The sequence below is a fragment of the Drosophila albomicans genome, chromosome 3 (genome assembly GCF_009650485.2).
Source record: "Drosophila albomicans strain 15112-1751.03 chromosome 3, ASM965048v2, whole genome shotgun sequence".
In the NCBI taxonomy this organism is placed as follows: Eukaryota; Metazoa; Arthropoda; class Insecta; order Diptera; family Drosophilidae; genus Drosophila; species Drosophila albomicans.
This window is the reverse complement of record NC_047629.2, coordinates 50,398,341-50,418,358: the sequence shown is the minus strand read 5'-3', so window position 1 is coordinate 50,418,358 and position 20,018 is coordinate 50,398,341. Positions and strand designations below refer to the sequence as shown.

The following is a 20,018-nucleotide window of genomic DNA, read 5'->3' as shown; positions in this document are numbered from 1 at the left end:
CTTTTGTTAATTTTCAAGTTGCTTAATTTATAGGCGCAAAAGGTGTTGTGCCATCGTCATCTAATTAAACCAGACTGCGGAAGTGGAGTGCATTGGAGCATTACAATTCACACGCACTGTATAGCGACTTAATTGCATAAGGTGGCAACTCTGGCGCCAGCATGTAAACAATAGCAATCAACAGCTGACCCAAGCCGAACAAGGCCAACCCCTAAGAACGTGCTTTTGTTTACAAATTTTGGCAACTGGCAGCATGAGCAACCCCCTCTCTCTCTCTCGCTCTCTTTTATCCGAGCTGCGCCGCAGACAGCAGAGAAAGAGAGTGGGAGAGAAATGTCGCTCGGCTGCTGTGCGCATCTCAAATCTCAATCGCATTGATTTTATCCAGAGTCCAGAAGTAGAGTTCTTAATCCGCACCCAAACTGCCTATATAAAAGTTGTAATATTCGTGCAGGCACAGCAAAAACACCTCTGAAAATTGTGAAAAGTTTACTAAAATTAACAAAAAAATACCCACAATCCGCAGGTGAAGTTGATTGACTATTCCAATTCGTATTACTCGGTGTTTTAACGGAAGAAAAATCTTCACTTCAGTCGCTTTGGGCGTTTCATCAATTAATAACTATGCCAGGCCTGCATATTAAATAGTCAAGGAATAGAGTGGAACAGCCGAGCAAGGACACACATTACAAATAATGGAGTTACCGAGCAGGACGTGGTTGATGCTGCTGCTCTGCAGCATCCTGGGGCTGCTATTGATTGATACAGGTACGTGTGTGTGGTGCAGTTGTGAACTTCTTTGCTCTCGAGGGGCTCGCAACTTATGTAATTAAGTTAAAGGGGCGGGTAACAAAAACCCTGCTAACTGCTAACGAATTTTTAACCCAACTTAAAACCCCAATGAATATCCAACAAAAAACAAAGTTCTTTGAAACTAGCAACCTTTTACAGCAATGATTTGATTTTTTTCTTAAATTTTATGAGAACGCACAAGCAGCGACGCCTTGACAAAAATTCCGCAAGTTTCATTGTATTAGCAAGAACCAACTCGGCCTCTGCCGCTGCCTCTGCCTTCTGCCACAAAGCTACAGCTACAGCCACAGCCTTTAACCACAGCATCTGCCTCTCTCTGCCTCTGTCTTCTGCCACAGCCACAGCCTCAGCCGCAGCCTCTGCTGTCTATAGTTAGGCACTCGAACAACAAAACTAACAACAACAATATAATAACTACAACTGTAAACTACAAAACAACTGAAACAGCTACACAAATCGACTGAAATTGAAACTTGAGGAATTTGCCAAAGCGTCGCTGCTGCAGCGCTGCCAAAAATTGCCGAACCATCATATCAAAAAAAAAAAAAGACTGCGCCGCTCATTAATGCAACTTCAAATACAATCAACTATATATTTGAATATATATATAAAATATATATAGCTGCTACTTTACCTCTCTCTCTCTCTTGTAATCATTAGTAGCCTTAGCCTCCCATAATAAACTTAAACTATCTCCTAGCACCCGCTCTTAACTCAACTAAAACTGCAGCTTAGAATTTCCATCTCTCTCTCTCGCCAACTCTCTCTTCCTCTCTCTCTCTCTCTATCTCGTATATAGCTGCTCTATATTAAATATAGTATAGTTTTTTAATAGTTTAACTTCCAACGCTCGCAAAATACAAAGCTGTTAAACTTCTTAACCTACTTAAAAATATATATATATAAACCTCTTTCAACTCCCCCGATACCTTCAACTACTACAACAAACTACAATACTACTTACTACTACTATTTTCACCATCCACCTTCTAATTAGCTATCTCTCTGCTTTTTTGTAATTAACAAACAAATTTTTCCATCCAAAAAAAAAGAAAATACCAAAAAAAAAACAAAAAAAAATCGAAACTTTAAAATGAAATGATGTACTGCAAAGCGTAGCAAAAACTCCCTTGGCGCTGCCGCAGCAGATGGATACACACCAAAGCAAAGCTGAAATGAAAATGAACTGAATATATATATTGAAAGCATTTTGTCGATCGCAAATGATTACAAAAAGATTTCTGTATCAACTGCCGAATCTTAATTCATACTCCTTCTGTGCTGAGCAGTCCAATCGAATATCTAGTTAACCGTAGTCGAAAAAATCAAGTAACAGAAATAAAATAAACGCACCGAAATTGACAGATGAGACTTCCTTTTAGTACTTTATGCTGTACTTAGAGCTCTATCACATACATAAACACATACATACAGTCACACATGTATCATACTCATACATATGTAACCAATAAAATAGCGCAACTGCAACTCGAAACTCAGAGTCCCAAAACCCCAGACACGATATTCCCGTCCTCCCCAGTTCCGTTTGCCCAAAAAAAATAAAACAGAAGCATAATTTTGTGCTCTATATAACACACATAGACAAGCATAACCCGGTCATGATAGCTACTTCACATACTTGTATATATATATATACATACACTTACTACACACACTCTTAGACTCACTCTTGTGCCAGGGACATTGCCATGCCCCATGCTTCTCACAGCAGCTGGGCAACAGCATCCATCCACATCCCAGTTGCTCTGCGCATGAGTGAATTTCTCTCTCTCGCTCTCAGTTCTCTCTCAATTGTTTCTCTGTCGGATAAAATTTGAATGTCACATTGCTTAGTTGTCGTTGTTTTTTTTTCGTGTGTTAGTTTTGAAGTTGTAACTGATTTCTAGCTAGAGCTGCAGGACCCGGTATTTACACAACTTTGCACCCGAGTCGAGTTATCGTACTTAGCTCCTAGGACTGTTTAATCTGTCAAAGAGAGAGGTCCTTGCACCCAGTTGACCACTGTGCGCGACACAGCAGTTGTTAGCATAGTATATGTGTGTGTGTGTGAATGGAATGTCGACTGCTGTCGCGCACAGTTGTTCAGTGCAATGGCATCTAACACAACGCATCGTATACGCAACACACTCGCTCACTCACTCCACATTGTAAAGCACAACAACAACTAGAACAACGCCAACAATGAAGACAACAGCACAACAGTAACAAACAATATGAAAATACGAGCGGCTTTCATGTTTCGTCACTTTTAATTTTCCATAGTTGAAACAAAATTAGAAAATCGGCGTCAAGTCAACACCAACAAGAACCAAAAAAAAATGAATGTAATCTGCAAAATCTGAAATCTTTGTGCTGTCTATCTCGATCTTTCTCTCTTTCGCCTTCACTCTCTCTTGCTCTCTCTCTCTCTATCTATCATTCTGTCTCTGTCTAACTGTCTAAGCTATGCCATCATTATAAGCCATTAAAAGAACTCAAAACAACTCAAAAAGAAAACAAAAACAAACAATTAAAAAACTAAAACAACAAAAGAATACAAAAACAACAACCAAAAAAAAATTTGCTCATATACGTTCCGTCTTTCTTTCCGTTTTTCTGTGTCTTCTTCTGTAATCTGTAATCTTGTGTTCCGTTTATTCCTTGGGTTTTTCTGTGTTCCCTTGATTTTTTTGCCATATTTTAATCAACCATTTTCTTTGTGTGTGTTTCCCTTGGTTCCCCAATTTTATATGTTTTTTTTTGTGTGTATTGTGTTTGTTCGTTTTTATAGTCAGTGCATCCGAAGACGAAGAGCGCCTGGTGCGTGACCTCTTTCGAGGCTACAATAAACTCATACGACCCGTACAAAATATGACACAAAAAGTTGGAGTAAGATTTGGTTTGGCGTTCGTACAGCTAATCAATGTCGTAAGTGTTATCTTATCAAAAAAATAAAAAAAAACAACCACAAAAAAAAATATAATTCGAATTAAAAAAAAAAACAAAAACAAAAAATAATACTTACTAAATATCACAAGTATTAGCAAATTAATAAAATACTAACTTAGTAGCGTGTAACTAACTAACTGTACTTACGAGTTCTGTTCATAAATAATTCTTGAGTTTTGTTGCTGCCACCACAGCACGCACAGTGGCCGCAGCAGCCACGCCTTCCTCCTCATTTGGGGGCGTGCTGTTTGCGATCAGTGGGCGTGGTAGCCGCCAGCCAAATTTTCAGTTTCGATTATGCTTTGTAAATACATTAATTACACGTGTGTTGTCTTGACTTGTACTATTTGTATGTTTGTAGTGAAACTTCATGCCTAGCATTACGAATACTAACTACTACTAAAAAATAAGCAAGCATAACGCATCTAGTATAATTAAAATTGCATTAACAAAACCAGTTAAATAATACCAAAAAAACAAAAACAAAAATCTAATAACAACTAAGAACTTACTCAATATACAATATTATTGCGCAAACAAAAACCGAATGCAAATAATGACTTAAATTACCTTCCCACCCGCTCTCTCAATATATATTTTCTCTCTCTATTCGATTCGATACGAACTCGAATCTTGAAATACTATCGATATATCGATATCGATAACTCTGAACCATCACAAAATTAAAAATACAACCACTCTACCACCACCACCACAACCAACCACCATCATCACCACCAAAAAAAACAAAAAAAATTCAAAAATCGAAAAAAAAAACAAACAATCGAACTAATTCAAACCGATCAATTGAAACCAAGAATGAGAAAAATCAAATTATGAAATCAAACGTTTGGTTACGTTTGGTTTGGTACGACTATCAGCTACAGTGGGATGAGGCTGACTACGGCGGTATCGGGGTGCTGCGGCTGCCTCCGGATAAGGTTTGGAAGCCGGACATTGTGCTCTTCAATAAGTGAGTAAATGGTCAATTACTAACTAACTAACCTAACTAAAATCTAGAATGTGTACCTATGTCTATGTAAATTAACTAACTAACTCCAACCAAAGACTCTCCACTCTCTCAATATAGTTCAGTTCTATATATATATATACTATATGTGTGTGTTATAAATCTCTCTCTGAACACTGTTAAACTAGGCGTCAAAGTTTTCGAAACTAACCAAGAGACAACTACTAATATCTCTTTCTCTGCTTTGCGTCTAGTGCCGATGGCAACTACGAGGTGCGCTACAAGTCGAACGTACTCATCTATCCCACGGGTGAAGTGCTCTGGGTGCCACCGGCGATCTATCAGAGCTCCTGCACCATCGATGTAACCTACTTCCCCTTCGATCAGCAGACTTGCATCATGAAGTTTGGCTCCTGGACCTTTAATGGTGATCAAGTCTCACTGGCTCTCTATAACAACAAGAACTTTGTGGATCTGTCGGATTACTGGAAATCGGGTACTTGGGATATTATCGAAGTGCCCGCCTATCTGAATGTCTACGAGGGCGACAGCAATCATCCCACAGAGACGGACATTACATTTTACATCATCATCAGACGTAAAACACTATTCTACACGGTCAACTTGATTCTACCCACGGTGCTGATTTCATTCCTTTGCGTACTTGTCTTCTATCTGCCTGCCGAGGCCGGCGAAAAGGTGAGTTTGGGTCAATTTTGATACCCGCTTGCGAGAGGGTAGAAGGGTATTATAACTTTGTGAATGCAGGAAATGTATGTAACAGGCAGAAGGAGGCATCTATGGCTCTATAAAGTATATATATATTATTGATCAGCATCTACAGATGAGATCATATAGCCAAGTCTGTCCGTATGAACATATACATAGATCCTAGAGACTATACGGGACAGAACTAAAAATTTTTCGAAAGCACTTGTAAGCACGCAGATCAAGTTTGTTTCACAATTTTGTTGGACTTATGATTACTGTAGAAAGAAACGACTGCTGCTGTCGATTCTTAATTGCTTTGCTTCTAGTACATGTTTAACTTTGAACATATTGGTATATGAATATTGCAAATAATAATCTTAATTGCTTTGATTGACAATTTGGTATATTTTGTAATTCATGGTATAATTTGAACATAATAGTATAACAATATACCAAAAATATAGACTTCTTAGTTGCTTTGGTTGATAATCTGGTATATTATATTTTGTATTCTGCGGTATATATAGTATTCAAAGTAATAGTATATCGATATATCAAACAAATACTACGTCTTAGTTAACTATTATGGTATATTTGGTATTTTCTACTGAAAATGGGTATCGGGTATCTCACAGTCGGGACACACTCAAGTCTAGCTATCGTACTTGTTTGATTTGTTTTGATGGCCTATGATATTTTATTTCGGGTTCTTGTTTGGCTCATCTTACAAACCGGATTCATGGCTAGGTCACGCTGGGCATTAGCATTTTGCTGTCACTGGTTGTGTTCCTGTTGCTTGTGTCGAAGATATTGCCACCCACATCGCTGGTGCTGCCGCTGATCGCCAAGTATCTGCTGTTCACCTTCATCATGAACACCGTCTCCATTCTGGTCACCGTCATCATTATCAATTGGAATTTCCGTGGCCCGCGCACACATCGTATGCCCATGTGGATACGCTCCGTCTTCCTCCATTATCTGCCCGCCTTCCTGTTCATGAAGCGTCCGCGTAAGACACGCCTTCGCTGGATGATGGAAATGCCTGGCATGAGCATGCCCGCACATCCGCATCCCTCATACGGTTCTCCCGCCGAGTTGCCCAAGCATATCAGCGCAATTGGTGGCAAGCAGTCGAAGATGGAGGTCATGGAGCTATCGGATCTGCATCATCCCAACTGCAAGATCAACCGTAAGGTGAACAGTGGTGCGGAGCTGGGACTGGGCGATGGTTGTCGCCGTGAGAGTGAATCCTCCGATTCCATTTTGCTCTCGCCGGAGGCCAGCAAAGCCACCGAGGCGGTGGAGTTCATTGCCGAGCATCTGCGCAACGAAGATCTCTATATACAGGTGAGCATTAGTTGAATTACAGTTCTTAAGAATAGAATTATATATTCATATTTCAGACTCGCGAGGATTGGAAGTATGTGGCCATGGTCATCGATCGTCTGCAGCTGTACATCTTCTTCATAGTGACCACAGCTGGCACCGTTGGCATTCTTATGGATGCGCCACATATCTTCGAGTACGTCGATCAGGATCGCATCATCGAGATCTATCGTGGCAAGTAAACAAGTAAAAAAGAGTCGAAACTCTCACTCTCTCTTCCAATTGGACAAAAACTAAACAAAAGGTTAAACATTGCAAAAGGCAACAATAAAATAAAATAAACGAAAACAATTTAAGCGGATTTTTAGATTTTAATAAATGACAATTAGAAGAAATGTCAAAGAAACAAAAAACAAAAATTGGCAATTGGCTAATTCAATCTTAGGACTATAGCAACAATTCAAGTTACAAACAAAAAACACATAAACGCAAATAATTATCCGACACAGAAAATTGCAATTTGAAAAGCTTCACATTTAGGCATAGAAATCATTCAAAACGAAATTCACAATAACAAAAAGGTTTATGAGAACGAAAAGCAAAACATGAGAATCAAATCAACTAGTGGAATTGTGTGGAAAAACAAATATTTTTAATTTTAAAATAATAATATATATTTAGTTTAAGTGCAATAAACAATGATAACTTTAATGACACGACGACAGTATTTGCAATTTGTTATGTTTAGAGAACTAAGTAAACCAATTTAAAAACTAATGCATAAGAAGATCAATGAAAACTAAATTAAATTTGTAAGTGCTTCACATCCAGCAAATTGATAACGAAAATGCGATAACCCAAAAAACAAACACAAAAACACAGAGCAAAAACAAACTTATAGGCAAAACACCAAAAGGCAACACAAAAAGCAACACAGAAAACTAACAAACTAATAAAAATGCAAAGTTAATTAATAAAAAAGAAAAAAATACGAAAAAAATATCATAAAATTTAAACACACAATAGCAAAAATGGAAACTGGCTCAGAGCATTGCGCATACGCCGCGTAACCCGCCAACTAATTGGCTTATTAATTAATTGATATTGGCGTTTATCTGGCTATGTATTTTATGCGATTGCAACGTCAGTTGTTGTTGTTGGAAGCTGTTGTCAATGCAAATTAGTTTTGCACTGCCATAAATAGCAGATATCTATAAATATCTACTGGAATGTGCATGTTGCACTTCTGACTCAGCTCTTTATTGTAGACAGCAAGCATTTCTGTAGATCTTTGGCACGATTCCATTTCGTTAGATGTCAGCTTATGATTTGATATGTCTGAAAATATGCAAATCGTTGAACAAAGTATTTCGCACATTAATCAACTCGCAGCCAGCTACAACTTTGGTGTGAATTCTGTCAGCTCATTCGGCTTGCGGTGATTAAATGTAAATAAACGACACTCAGGTTTGATAAGCATGGTTCCTGGTTAACATCAACTACCAGCCAGGGCCAGCTAAATAGCTAAGGTATGAGTACAGAAAAAGAAAAAAAAACCCTAAGCGCTAAAAAACTAACTAGTACGCGTTGTTATTGACTTACAATTGCCGTTGATTACCAGCAGCAACAGCAGCAACGGCGGCAGCAAGTAGAGAAACAACTACAGCAACTACAACTACAGTAACAACTACAACTAACAAAGGTTGCAGCATCACGACGACGATGACGACGACTGAGACAAGCTGAGCCGACCGAGTGTCTCTCGCATCACATCACGTCTCGGTTTTGGTCTCGCTTCTCGCTGAGTCAAAACTTCGTCGTCGGCTTGGCTCAAAAACCTAGCTGAGCCAGCTTAGGGGCTGCTTTGGTATAAATTCGCCAAGGGAGAACATTTGGGCATCATTCGATTTTCTGATTTTGCAACGAAGACGTCGCTGGCTGGCTCCGTCGTCCAGTTGCCCAGTTGCCAAGTCGTCAATAGACAGCAATTGTCGTGTGTTGTGCTCAAACCGGTAAACAAAAAAAAATACAGTTCAATTTCATCGCTCATTGCGCTCGCTTCGCCGCGTTTAACTGTGACTGTGTCTAGTGTGTGTTTTCCCACTTGGAAAAACTGTGAAAATTCGCGCGCTCAACTTAGCCAACATGGTGAGTGTGCGCACCATTTCATGAAACTCAATTCGCAACCATTCACGGATTAATCTAAATTGTGTTTGTTGCTCTTCCTTCCCTTCGTTCCGCAGCGCTTTTTATTGCCTCTGGTGGCGCTGATCGCTGCCGCTGGCGTCTCGGCGGATGTCTCGCATCTGGACACCGATCTGCGTGAGGATGGCTATCACTATAAGCAGCCATCGCTGCCGTTTCCCCCGCCGCCCTCGGGCAATGGCATTGAGGACTCTGGTCTGATTCCCGGACCAGCTCCATCAGCGCCCGGTCCGTCTTATGGCCCACCTCAAACGCAGCCACCGCGTCCGCAACCGCAACCGCAGCCCACTGCTCCGGCTCCATCTTATGGCCCACCTCAGACGCAGCCACCACGTCCTCAACCACAGCCTGTGCCCACCGCACCTGCTCCTTCTTATGGACCTCCTCAGACGCAGCCACCACGTCCTCAGCCCACGGCACCAGCTCCGTCTTACGGTCCCCCACAAACTCAACCTCCTCGTCCTCAGCCTCAGCCTGTGCCCACAGCACCTGCTCCTTCTTATGGCCCACCTCAGACACAGCCACCACGTCCTCAGCCCCAGCCAACGCAGCCACGTCCTAGCTATGGACCTCCACAGACTCAGGCTCCTCCCGCGGGACCGGAATACTTGCCTCCCGATCAGCCACAGCAGCCCAAGCCGCGTCCAGTGCCCACGCGTCCATCGCCGCCAGCACCGCAACCCACCAGCGACTACGGACCACCACCAACTCAACCTCAGCCACAGCCAACACGTCCTCAGCCACCAAGCCCACAGCCAACGCGTCCTCAACCACCTCGTCCTCAGCAACCAGGTCCTGAGTATCTGCCGCCTTCTGGTCCACCAAGCGGACCTCCAGCACCACCAGCACCACCTACCTATCAGCCACGCCCACCAGTGCAACCAGCACCTTCAGCTCCTGGACCAAGCTATGGTCCTCCACCTTCCAGCCCGCCTGCACCCCCCACGTATCAGCCACGTCCCCCACCACCAGCTCCACCTGCACCACCCACGTATCAGCCACGCCCACCAGCACCTCCAGCTCCACCTGCACCTACTCCTAGCTATGGTCCTCCTCCTGCTAGTCCTCCGGCACCGCCCACGTACCAGCCACGCCCACCAGCACCCACTCCCAGCTACGGACCACCGCCAGAGGGACCCACCTATCAGCCACGTCCACCAGCACCACCTGCACCACCCACCTACCAGCCACGCCCACCAGCACCTCCTGCACCGCCAGCACCAACTCCTGGCTACGTGCCTCCCTCACCTCCCGCGAACCCTCCAGCGCCACCCACTTACCAGCCACGCCCACCCGCACCACCTGCACCACCCAGCCCCACTTATCCGGCGCCTGAGCCCGAGCCAGTGCCAGATGCTGGATCGTTGGGTCCGGATGGCTACAACTACAATAAGCCTGCCAAGCCATTCACCTTCTAGGTGCTTGACACACTCCAAAACGAGATCCAAATCGAAATCATGTTCGCACTTTCATAATGCATCCCAAGTAGTAATTTTTGGAGCACTTGCTACGCTGCCTTCCCCGCCGTACTTTGTAGTAGGTACATTGTAAATGCATCTATTGTAAATCGTCGTTTCAAATAAAGAGAATTCTACACCGAAACCAATTAACTTTGACTCGCTAGATCGCATTGCCAGATTGTGGACTTGGCCAATGTCCAATTGGCAGTGGATGCTGCAGCTATTGCATTCAGTAGTTTGCTGACCTTCTGTGGCGTCAGCTCTGACAAGCAGTTGACGCGTTCCAAGATCTATTGCGACGGTCATTAGCGCCGGCAGATGCCACAACACACCAAATATCAGCAGTTCAAGTGCAACAAAACATCAGTAGCCGGCCGGCTGTAAATCGAGTTATAGATTGATGCACTGAGAGAAATTAAGGCAGGAAATATACTTACTGAAAATTAGAGCATTTCAAAAATAAGGTAAAAAAAAGATAACAAACAGGGAAAAAAAAATTTATAACAAAAATTCGGGGAAAAAAAGTGTTTTGAATATAGTATTCATTGCTATTCTATAAACTTTTTACTGCCAGTATTTCTAATTCGCTGAAGTATCAATATGAAATTAATATAAAGTTTGAATACTCGATATATTAAGTATTATTATTATATTAAGTATTATTGATATATGTTATATGTGAGTAGTTCTATATATTATTTTTTCCCCTTCAAGAATTTCTCAAGCAACTTGAGTATTAATATTTAAATTGTATAAATATTGATAAACGTGTGAAGAGTTCTATATATATTTTTTTTAATTTCGAAGATTTTGAGAGTAGCTAAAGCAAACATTTTTTTTTTGTTTTTAAATAATTTTCTGCTTAAAGGGATTTTACTTCATAATTGTTTTAAAATGATTTTTTTTTACTAAAAACAACAGTTCTTTGATTTATTTTATTTTTTTTACGACATCTGTATTTTAAACTTAAGGAAACAATTAAAAATGTTCTCTCTCTGCATACCTTGACCATTGTAAACAACATTTTATGCCTATTTGGCATTTATAATTCTGTTTTTTTTTGTGTCATTAATATTTTTAATGTGCCATTATGAGCTGCCAGCAATTTTCGACCATTGTAATAATAATAGGTTTATTATTTTGGTTGAGTGTAAAGTTGGAGTAAGAGGCTGCACTCTCCGGTAGGTCAAATCAATCAACAGATTATGCCATAAATCAATGTTTAGTCACACAGGGACCACAGCAATGGCAACAACAACAACAACAACAACAGTAACAGCAACGGCAACAGCATCAACAAAAATAGCAACCGCAACAAAAATCTCAAATTTGATGCCGGCAAACAAGCGGAAATTCCGTGAGCGTCAAGCAGCCGTGAAGCAGCAGTCACAGTTCTCATCGGCGGGCACTGTTTGTTAGATGCTGAGGTGTCGTTATAGTATATAAATCCATAAATCCATGAGTCCATAATGACTATATAAACGCACATAACGATTCGAATTGCAGCATTGCCATAGATGGCGGTGCATTCAAGGTGCCTTCGAAGTCATCGATCGATCCATCCATCGATCGATCGATCGACCGGCATCGTCTCTCAGCCAAAATCAATACGAAAACAGTAAGTAAGTAGTGGTAGATGAATAGTCGACGTCGTTGACGAGTTGTTGACGACGACTCAATTCCCACAAGCTGTCGTCAGTTAGTCCATCATTCATTTAGTCAATCTGTCAATTGCGCTTAGTCAATAAATTGAGCTGGCGCTGGCGACGGCGATGGCGATGGAGATGGCGATGCATGTGCTTCATTAGGCCCCAAAAAAGTGCAACTGCAACTGCAACTGCAACAACAGCGGCAACAGGTTAAGCAATGCTTTTTGCCATGGCTTTAGGGGCTTAGAGGGCTCAGCTACTTACTAATTACATAAGCATTTACTTACGGCCTTCGATTTGACTGTGACTGAGAGAGTTGCAGTTGGACATCATAGTTGCTTGGTGGAGCTATTCAAAATGTTAGTAGTCGATGATGATGATTATGATGTAGACACGCGCCCTTCGTCGAAGCAACGACTGCATTGCTTTTGATTAACGTCTTAACGAGTGTGTCTCTGGGTGTGATTTATGTATTTTTTGCTGCTATTTGACTGACCTGCAGCTGCAACCTGATGCCGAGGCGCTTGAAGCTTCGCATTTTTTTGCGTGATTTATGATTACAGAGATTTTCAGAGTTTGTTTTTTTTATTTCGGCATGTCAAAAGATTCGGCACGCATTGTCCGCTCATTGTTTTGTTAGTTGATTAGAGTTGAGCTTCATTTTATTTTATTTCATTTCATTTGTTTAGCGTTGGCGTTGGCGTTGGATAGAACAAGTTCATTAGTTAGTGCCTGATGACCTTATCGAATTCTATGTAACGAATAACGAAACGACAAAGCACAAATCCAAGGCACAAAGTATGACGGATTCTCAGCTTCCATCCATCCGGGTGTAATTTCCCAAACAAGTTATTCACACTCACAAATAGCCGGAGACTCGAACGACACGCAAATATAAATACAAGTATTAATATTAAATAAATTAAGCTACAAACAAAAAAATAGATGAGTGTACAAACACACTGAAATATATACATACATTTATTTATTTGTGTCTGGTGCTTAAATAAATTGTGATGTTCTGCTTTGGCCGGCGGCAAAAATTGGTTTTTATCTCATCTAACAAAATTCCTTAATTTTTTTCTTGTTGAATATTAATCTCGACAACTAATCAAAAATATTAACTGACAAATTATAATTATGACTTAATCGACAGCATTCAATAAAGAGTCTTTCAGCTTGTTTGCCAGATTTATGCCATCGCCAAGAAATGTTCGTCATGATTTCTAATGACGCATACGCAACGTTGGCTTGGAGTACAAGACTCCACTTCTGTATGCGCAGATCGCACTGGGGCAACGCCTCTTGTAAATCAATCAGAGCGAAATTGCCCTTGGCACAGTTGTTCAAACTGTTAGCCGCTTGTATTTCTAAAATTTAGATGCTGACAAGAGTGAAAAAAAAACCACAAAATCAAAGCTAGGTGTGTACAAAAAAAAATCTCTACCATCAGCGCAACAACAAAGGTAGCAGAAGCAACGCACTTTACGTTTTTTTTCAAAGCAAACATTGCGTACGATGATTTGTGTAGACGGGTCAGGCCAAAAGAAATATGAAGCAGTCGGTTCAAATGAACGGACAGAAGCAAAAACGGTCAGTTGAAAAGCTAACCACGCATGAAAATCTAATCTCAATTATGCTTGAAGCTACTGGCTTGTGCAAACGAGTAAAGTGGTTGCTCAACTGTAGCCCAAAATTATGCTTTCTTAACGAAGCTGAAATGATGAAGTTTAATTTGTTTTATACTTTTAATTGCCAGTTAAAATTCGTTGCCAGCAGCTAACGAAAAGTGACTAGACGAAAATTGCGAATACTGTTGCATACTTTTAGGTGCGAGTCTCTGTTGCTGGTTTTTGTCTGAGCTAAGTATTTTAGCATTTGCATAAATGCTGGCAATAAATCAAGTATACGTTTCGGTTTGAACGAGACACATTCTAATAAACAAATTAAATATCTTAGAGCTTCAACTTTGCTTAATTCGCTAATCGCATTTAATTTGCAGTGTGTTTATTTTTAGAATCGCTAATTGTTGAGTTCATTTACCGTATGCAACTTCCTTATCCGATTCCGATTCGAACGATATTGCATGTAATTTCCCCCCGCTACTTCACGCATTATCTAACAATTAATCAATACTTTATTAGATGCTTAACATCTATTAACCTTCTGAGCGTTCAAGTGATTGCAAATAAATCAACATTATCCAAAGAAACAAAAAAGCCGCACAAGAAATCTTTTCTAAGTAGTAGCATCAAAATCGACATCGCCATCAGCGAAATCAGACGAACAACAAAAACAATGAGAAACAACTCTAACAATTGACAGCCGCGATTTATGAATTATAAGCGAAGCGCGAACAAAATCGTTTAACTGCTGAAATTGCCAATTATTTGCTTGCCATTCCCGACTCGTGGACAACAGATGGATATCTTCAGATAGCGAAGATAGCGGCTCATTAGTTGGCTTAGCCTTTGTTTAAAAATAGCAAAATAGACTTTTGGCAATTTCGATTTCAATTCAGCGTTGATGGGAGATGCTTTACGAAGCAGAGCAGAGCAGAGCGGCCTTTCTTAGTAATTGATTGAATATTGTTTTTTTTATTCGTTTGAGGCCCAAACGATTTCCATAATATCAAGGCACAATTTGTTGGCTATTAAGTTTCAATTAAAAGCTTACAATGCGCTGGAGCTTGAAAGCGAAAATGCGATGCGACAATCATAAAGCGAAGCAGATCATTGACTTGACCATTTTGACTGGGCCATTCATAATGCCTTTGGGGCGTCTTTGTCACGCAAATGCTATTCATTGTGGACCATTAAGTTGAATCTTGACTGTGGACTATGACTATTGACTACTTGGCAGGAAGCCGTGGACAATAAACCGTGGATTGTTGGATTGTTGTTGACCGCTGACAGACTGCGCTTTTCGGTGAGCGTGAATCAATTAACGGCACGTCAACATATGCCATGCAGAAACGCAACTGGAACTGAAGCTGAACTTAAAACTGGTCACCGTTGCCATTGCGTGGCCAACAATGTGGGTCGTGCGTTGTGTGTTGTGAGTTGTGAGGGCCCCTCGGCTGACAGGCACTTGTCAAGCAAATCCATAATACGTGTCAAACAAATCAACACATCCGAAAATGTTGCTTGGTAGTTGTTGTCGAAGTAGTGGCTTCAAAATGCAAATGAAACAGCAAAACCAAAAAAAAAAAAAAAAACCAAAATTAAATTATCCAATGTTTACAATCTCTTTACAAATTTTAACCTTGGCCTTACACACAAACGCAAACGCAACACACAATCACAATCACATTTTGGGTAGCAGCAGCATCATATTCAAGTCATTTATAAGATGCACACACAAAACAAATGGCAACAAAGCCCCTCGCCAAATAAAGCGCAGCAAGCGGGCATCTAATTCGAAACAATGTCAGATCAGCTACTTAACACACATACCCATACACACATACACAGACACACGCTCCATAGACCTTTGTAAAGCTTAGAGTATCAATTAGTTGGGCCATTGACCATTGGCCAAGTTTAGAACTTTACAGCGCCAAATCTTTGCCAGACTTTGTGGCGGGACTGTGGCGAGAACCTTTTTTTTTCTTTCTTTTGTCTTGGATATCAACGTCAACCACGTCACGTGCCAGCTCAGCGAGCGGCAGCTGAGTGAAACGGGTTCTAAAATCGCTGCCTGCTGCCCATTAGACAACAAAAAACAGAAGAGATACAAACTAAAGATGCCAAAAGATAGATATTCGTACACACGAGCAGATTCATTTGCATTTGTGCAAATTAACTCGAATGGCTTATAAATATAAACATTTAAATCAACGAGTTTTTTATTTGTATTTTTTTTTTGCCTGGCCTAAGTGCTAGGCAGTCAACAACACGAAACAACTAGCTGGAACGAGTTGCTTTTTTTTATGGTGGACTTATGGCATATTATGTATAAAGCGATAGTCATCAGTGTCATTTCATGTTTGACTATGAACTAGATTTGTCACTATCATCATCTACACAGAAATATGAATGAATACTTGAATGGCTGATCTGCGACACTAAAAACGATGTTTGCTGATAATAAAAAATGAAATTAAATGAAATGTCAGCTCAACAATATGTTTAACTGAAATTGAAAGCTATTATCCAAGCGAGATTTAGTCAACGATTCGCAATTAATCACCCACTTCACAGGAACCGCTTTTGAGGTTCTTATCAGAATTGAAGTCAGAATGATTTAGGTTGCCTTCCAGCTTGTCTGTTAACTGGGTTACCCAAGCTTATGCGTAAATATATCTTTATTAGAACATGTTATTTATTCTAGAATCGTCTCAAGAATTCTACCTCCACTTTGAGGAGGCCTCTTAAGTTCTATTCGATCTCGATAATATTATTTTTAATTATCGAAATAATAATAATCTTCAGAGTCTTAAACAAAGTTCAAAGTGCTAGCTCAATCAGAGTACGGCACGAGCCAACAGCAAAAGATAACAAACAAAAGAATAAGAAATAGAAAAAAAGGTGCCAAAGTGTCTAAGCTAAAAATGTTTAACGTTTTGACCATCGATGTGTCGTTGTGTCTACGAATTCATTTAGCCAACGGCCAGCAGCCATTATAATTATGATTTTTTATTATATTTCCACTTTTTTTGCGGCTGCTTTTTTTTTTGTTTATTGCTGTTGTTGCGTTATAAAAGCTAATTACTAAGTTAAATAATGATTAGATAGAGCTTAATGCTGGTTGAAGTTCTCAGATGTCCGATCAGTTTTTTTTGCGACCAATTTGCATAATGAATGCGCTGTTGTTGCCAATTAAATGTTAACATCTCAGACTCAGATTCAGACTCGGACTGCTTTCACAAAAGGCGCGTGTCTGATTTAAGCATCTAGCTCCAGAATTGGGAACGGCAACGGTTAATGGGAATGAAAATAGATATGACATTTAACAAGAAGAGAAGAGAATAGCCCATTAATTTGCATTTATATTGTTGGATTGCTCATCTGCAATACCAAGAACTGTATGTCACAATATTGTGTGTAGGTCAATTAAGGCCTAATAAAGTGAAACAAAACTGAAACAAGTTCGAACATTAATTGTGGCTAAATGTGGATTGTGATTAGCTAAATGCGGAGGCGGAAATAATGTGTAGCAACATTTGTTTATTTTGTTTGCCTCAGCGGCAGCCATTTAAATAAAATTTATTGAAGTAGTTATAAATCATTCGAGTGCTTCAGCATTCTATGTGTCTCTCTATCAGACTCTTCGTTGTTGTCGAATATTAAATGCCTAAATATTTTTATGCCAGCCATAACAACTGTTTTATGAGCTAAGAATGTTTGGCCGTAAAAACGGAAGCACAGATATTTCTTCTAAGGGAATATAATATTCGGTTTGTGTTAAATGCTGTTATACTTTTGCCATAATTAATTGAATATTTATAATGCTAATGCGAGAGCGAGAGCGCTGACAATGCGGCTCTTCAGTTGGTGAATGTGCGGAAGCACGTCAGTTATTTACGATTCATTGTTTCGACACTTGACAAAATAACATTTCGAGTGAATGCCAGGAATGAGTGTCTATCTAACAAATCTGTCTATCTCTCATCGTGGGTAGGCCAAACATTGGAATGTGTACACTTGTATTTAAAATAAAATTAATGTTGGCCAAAGAATTTAAAATACTAACAAGTAGCCAAGGTTAACTTCTACCTCGTTTGCTATGGCTATGGTTATGGCTATAACGATGCCTGCAACATGATTTAAATTGTGCAATTTTTGCAGCTTGTTTTATTTATGAGTTTAAAGTTATTGTGAATTTATGCTAAAGATAGCAGTCAGCGTAGTAGTGTTAACCTAGCAACTTAATTTGGCATTGCGCATACGCATTGTGTGCCGCCTCGTTTGCTTTTGAACAATAACAACAAAACAACAAGCAAGCAAGAAGACGCATTGCCATGCGTCGATTGAAACGTCAAAGGAAAAACAACACCTCCGTGTCATATGTTGACAATAGAGCACCGCTCGATGTTTTTGCTTAGCCATGCAAATTTATCATTATATCTGTTTGCTTAGTATTTACAATCTTATTCAAATGCTAAACAAAAAAGAAAAAGAAACACACACATAGGCAGAGAACGAGGCGTGTCATCGTTTTAATCGTTCGATCGCTTAGCAATAATTTGCAGACGTGGGAAACTTTTGTTTGTCAGTTCCATATGAATACCATATCTTCCTCTATCTATATATATTTTTTTGGCTTAATGTTTTGTATTGTTCTTATCGCTTGGATCGCTTGTAAACGAGCCAAAAAACATGGCTCGGATAACAGGTCGAATACATTATAATTGGAAATTTTGTCGCACGCTTGGAACATTTAAAAAATGTTTAATAAGGCGTTGGTCGCAAGGTTAACGGCCAAACTTTTGGGAGGTCCCATTCTTATCCGAGGCTCACGAATTGTTGACTTTTTGGCCAACTCTACGCATCGTCGTCGTATGCTAAAGTCTTAAGTGCGTTTAGCTAATGATGCGGCACTTGGAAGCCCATAAATAAGCACATTTTTCGATTGCCGGCATTTAAGGTAATTTTCCAACAACGTGTCGGCTCGCGGCTTTTGATTCAATTTGTGATAGCATTTTATACAGTATTTAGTATTTGTCTGTGTGATTTGTTTTTACCTTCTTTTTTTTTACCGGTTCATTGGGGATTGTCCGATTGGCACGATGGTTGGGTCTATGCTAATTTGGCGACGACTTCATTTTCGGTTCCGGTGCGACAACGAGTTACCAAAACGATGAAAAAAAAAGATGAAATGATCAACATATTCATTTTATATAGCCATAAACATAAATAAAAGTGGTTTTTAAAAATGTTATCATATTTTATGAAATACCCTGCGTTTGGCTATCGATGCGATGCGTGTTTTGTGGCGACAAAAATGATAACATAATAAATCTGGCACGCCTTCTCATAGATTTATGAACTCAATAAGAATAGAATTGTCGTTCGATGCCGTTTTCTAATATTTTGAATGACACGTTTTGCAATTCAAATCGAGTGACGCAACGCAACACAGCGCAGTGGATGATGATGATGACGATGACGATGGGGTTCCATAACTAATATGCGATTTATCGGTGTTTAGTCTGTGGTAAGCATTGCTAGAAACATAATATGCCAAACAAAGTCATTATTAATTACATTTTAACATTTTCTAATAACCGTAAAAATAACCATAAATAAGTTTGCTTCGAAAATATGCGCATTGCCTAAATGCTATTCTGCTTACTGCTTAACGCTGCTATTTAAGAGTACCCGTTTATGTTTCTTGTTTTCGATGACAAACATTCAATTAATCAAGGCACGATGCCACCATCAAAGCAGGTGAAAGGCAAGCTTCTGTTTCTGTTGGAATGATGTCACAGCACTCAGAACCAGCAGCAGCCAGACTAATTTCTAACTAATTTTTATGGTCCAGAGCTGAGTGGAGAGCTCCTCCAGTAGTCTTCACTTGGCTCCGCCTCAGCGCAAAAAAAAAAAGCTTTTAGCCCGTTTCTTAGTGGCATTTCCTGTGTCCAGCCTTGGCTGCAGCTGACAAGTGGCGCACTTGAAACTCTTTGGCCAGGTGAATGTATTTCCCCCCCACACATATGCACGAAATTCAGTAAACGGAAATGATATTTGTATGCCCAAAAGCCGTTAAATTCGATGTTGTTGTCCGTTGTTGTTGTTGCTGTTTGTTTCTATTTGTGGCAGAGGTCAAGTGAGCATACAAACAACCAAAATGGATGGATGGGCAGACAATCTCCTCAACTTGACATGATCGTCAAGTTGTTGTTTGTCAAAATGTGTTTAGCAGCTTGTCGCTACAAACTAAACCCAAGCTTAATAATATTTGCCTTTTCCTAATAACATAACAATATCAACA

General features: G+C 40.0%; 2 protein-coding genes across 2 annotated transcripts; both read left to right on the top strand.

Annotated features, from left to right (window-relative positions):
• The first annotated feature begins 400 nt into the window (after positions 1-400).
• On the top strand, positions 401-7,333 carry LOC117569401 (acetylcholine receptor subunit beta-like 1). Its single transcript, XM_034250536.2, has 7 exons — positions 401-526; positions 595-768; positions 3,605-3,741; positions 4,581-4,735; positions 4,987-5,431; positions 6,191-6,790; positions 6,847-7,333. The coding sequence occupies exons 2-7, from the start codon at positions 696-698 to the stop codon at positions 7,009-7,011; spliced, it is 1,575 nt and encodes a 524-aa protein (XP_034106427.1). The 5' UTR covers positions 401-526; positions 595-695; the 3' UTR covers positions 7,012-7,333.
• Positions 7,334-8,659: 1,326 nt separating this feature from the next.
• Positions 8,660-10,570, top strand: LOC117571294 (uncharacterized). Its single transcript, XM_034253365.2, has 2 exons — positions 8,660-8,917; positions 9,013-10,570. Exons 1-2 carry the CDS (start codon positions 8,915-8,917, stop codon positions 10,390-10,392), a joined length of 1,383 nt encoding a protein of 460 aa, XP_034109256.1. The 5' UTR covers positions 8,660-8,914; the 3' UTR covers positions 10,393-10,570.
• Positions 10,571-20,018: the final 9,448 nt, after the last annotated feature.

Bases quoted from the DNA above. Each gene is read 5' to 3' on its own strand.
- LOC117569401 (XM_034250536.2), top strand. From the start codon at position 696: ATGGAGTTACCGAGCAGGACGTGGTTGATGCTGCTGCTCTGCAGCATC. The intron at 769-3,604 runs GTACGTGTGTGT...TCGTTTTTATAG, and splicing joins GCTGCTATTGATTGATACAG to TCAGTGCATCCGAAGACGAA. The intron at 6,791-6,846 runs GTGAGCATTAGT...TTCATATTTCAG, and splicing joins ACGAAGATCTCTATATACAG to ACTCGCGAGGATTGGAAGTA.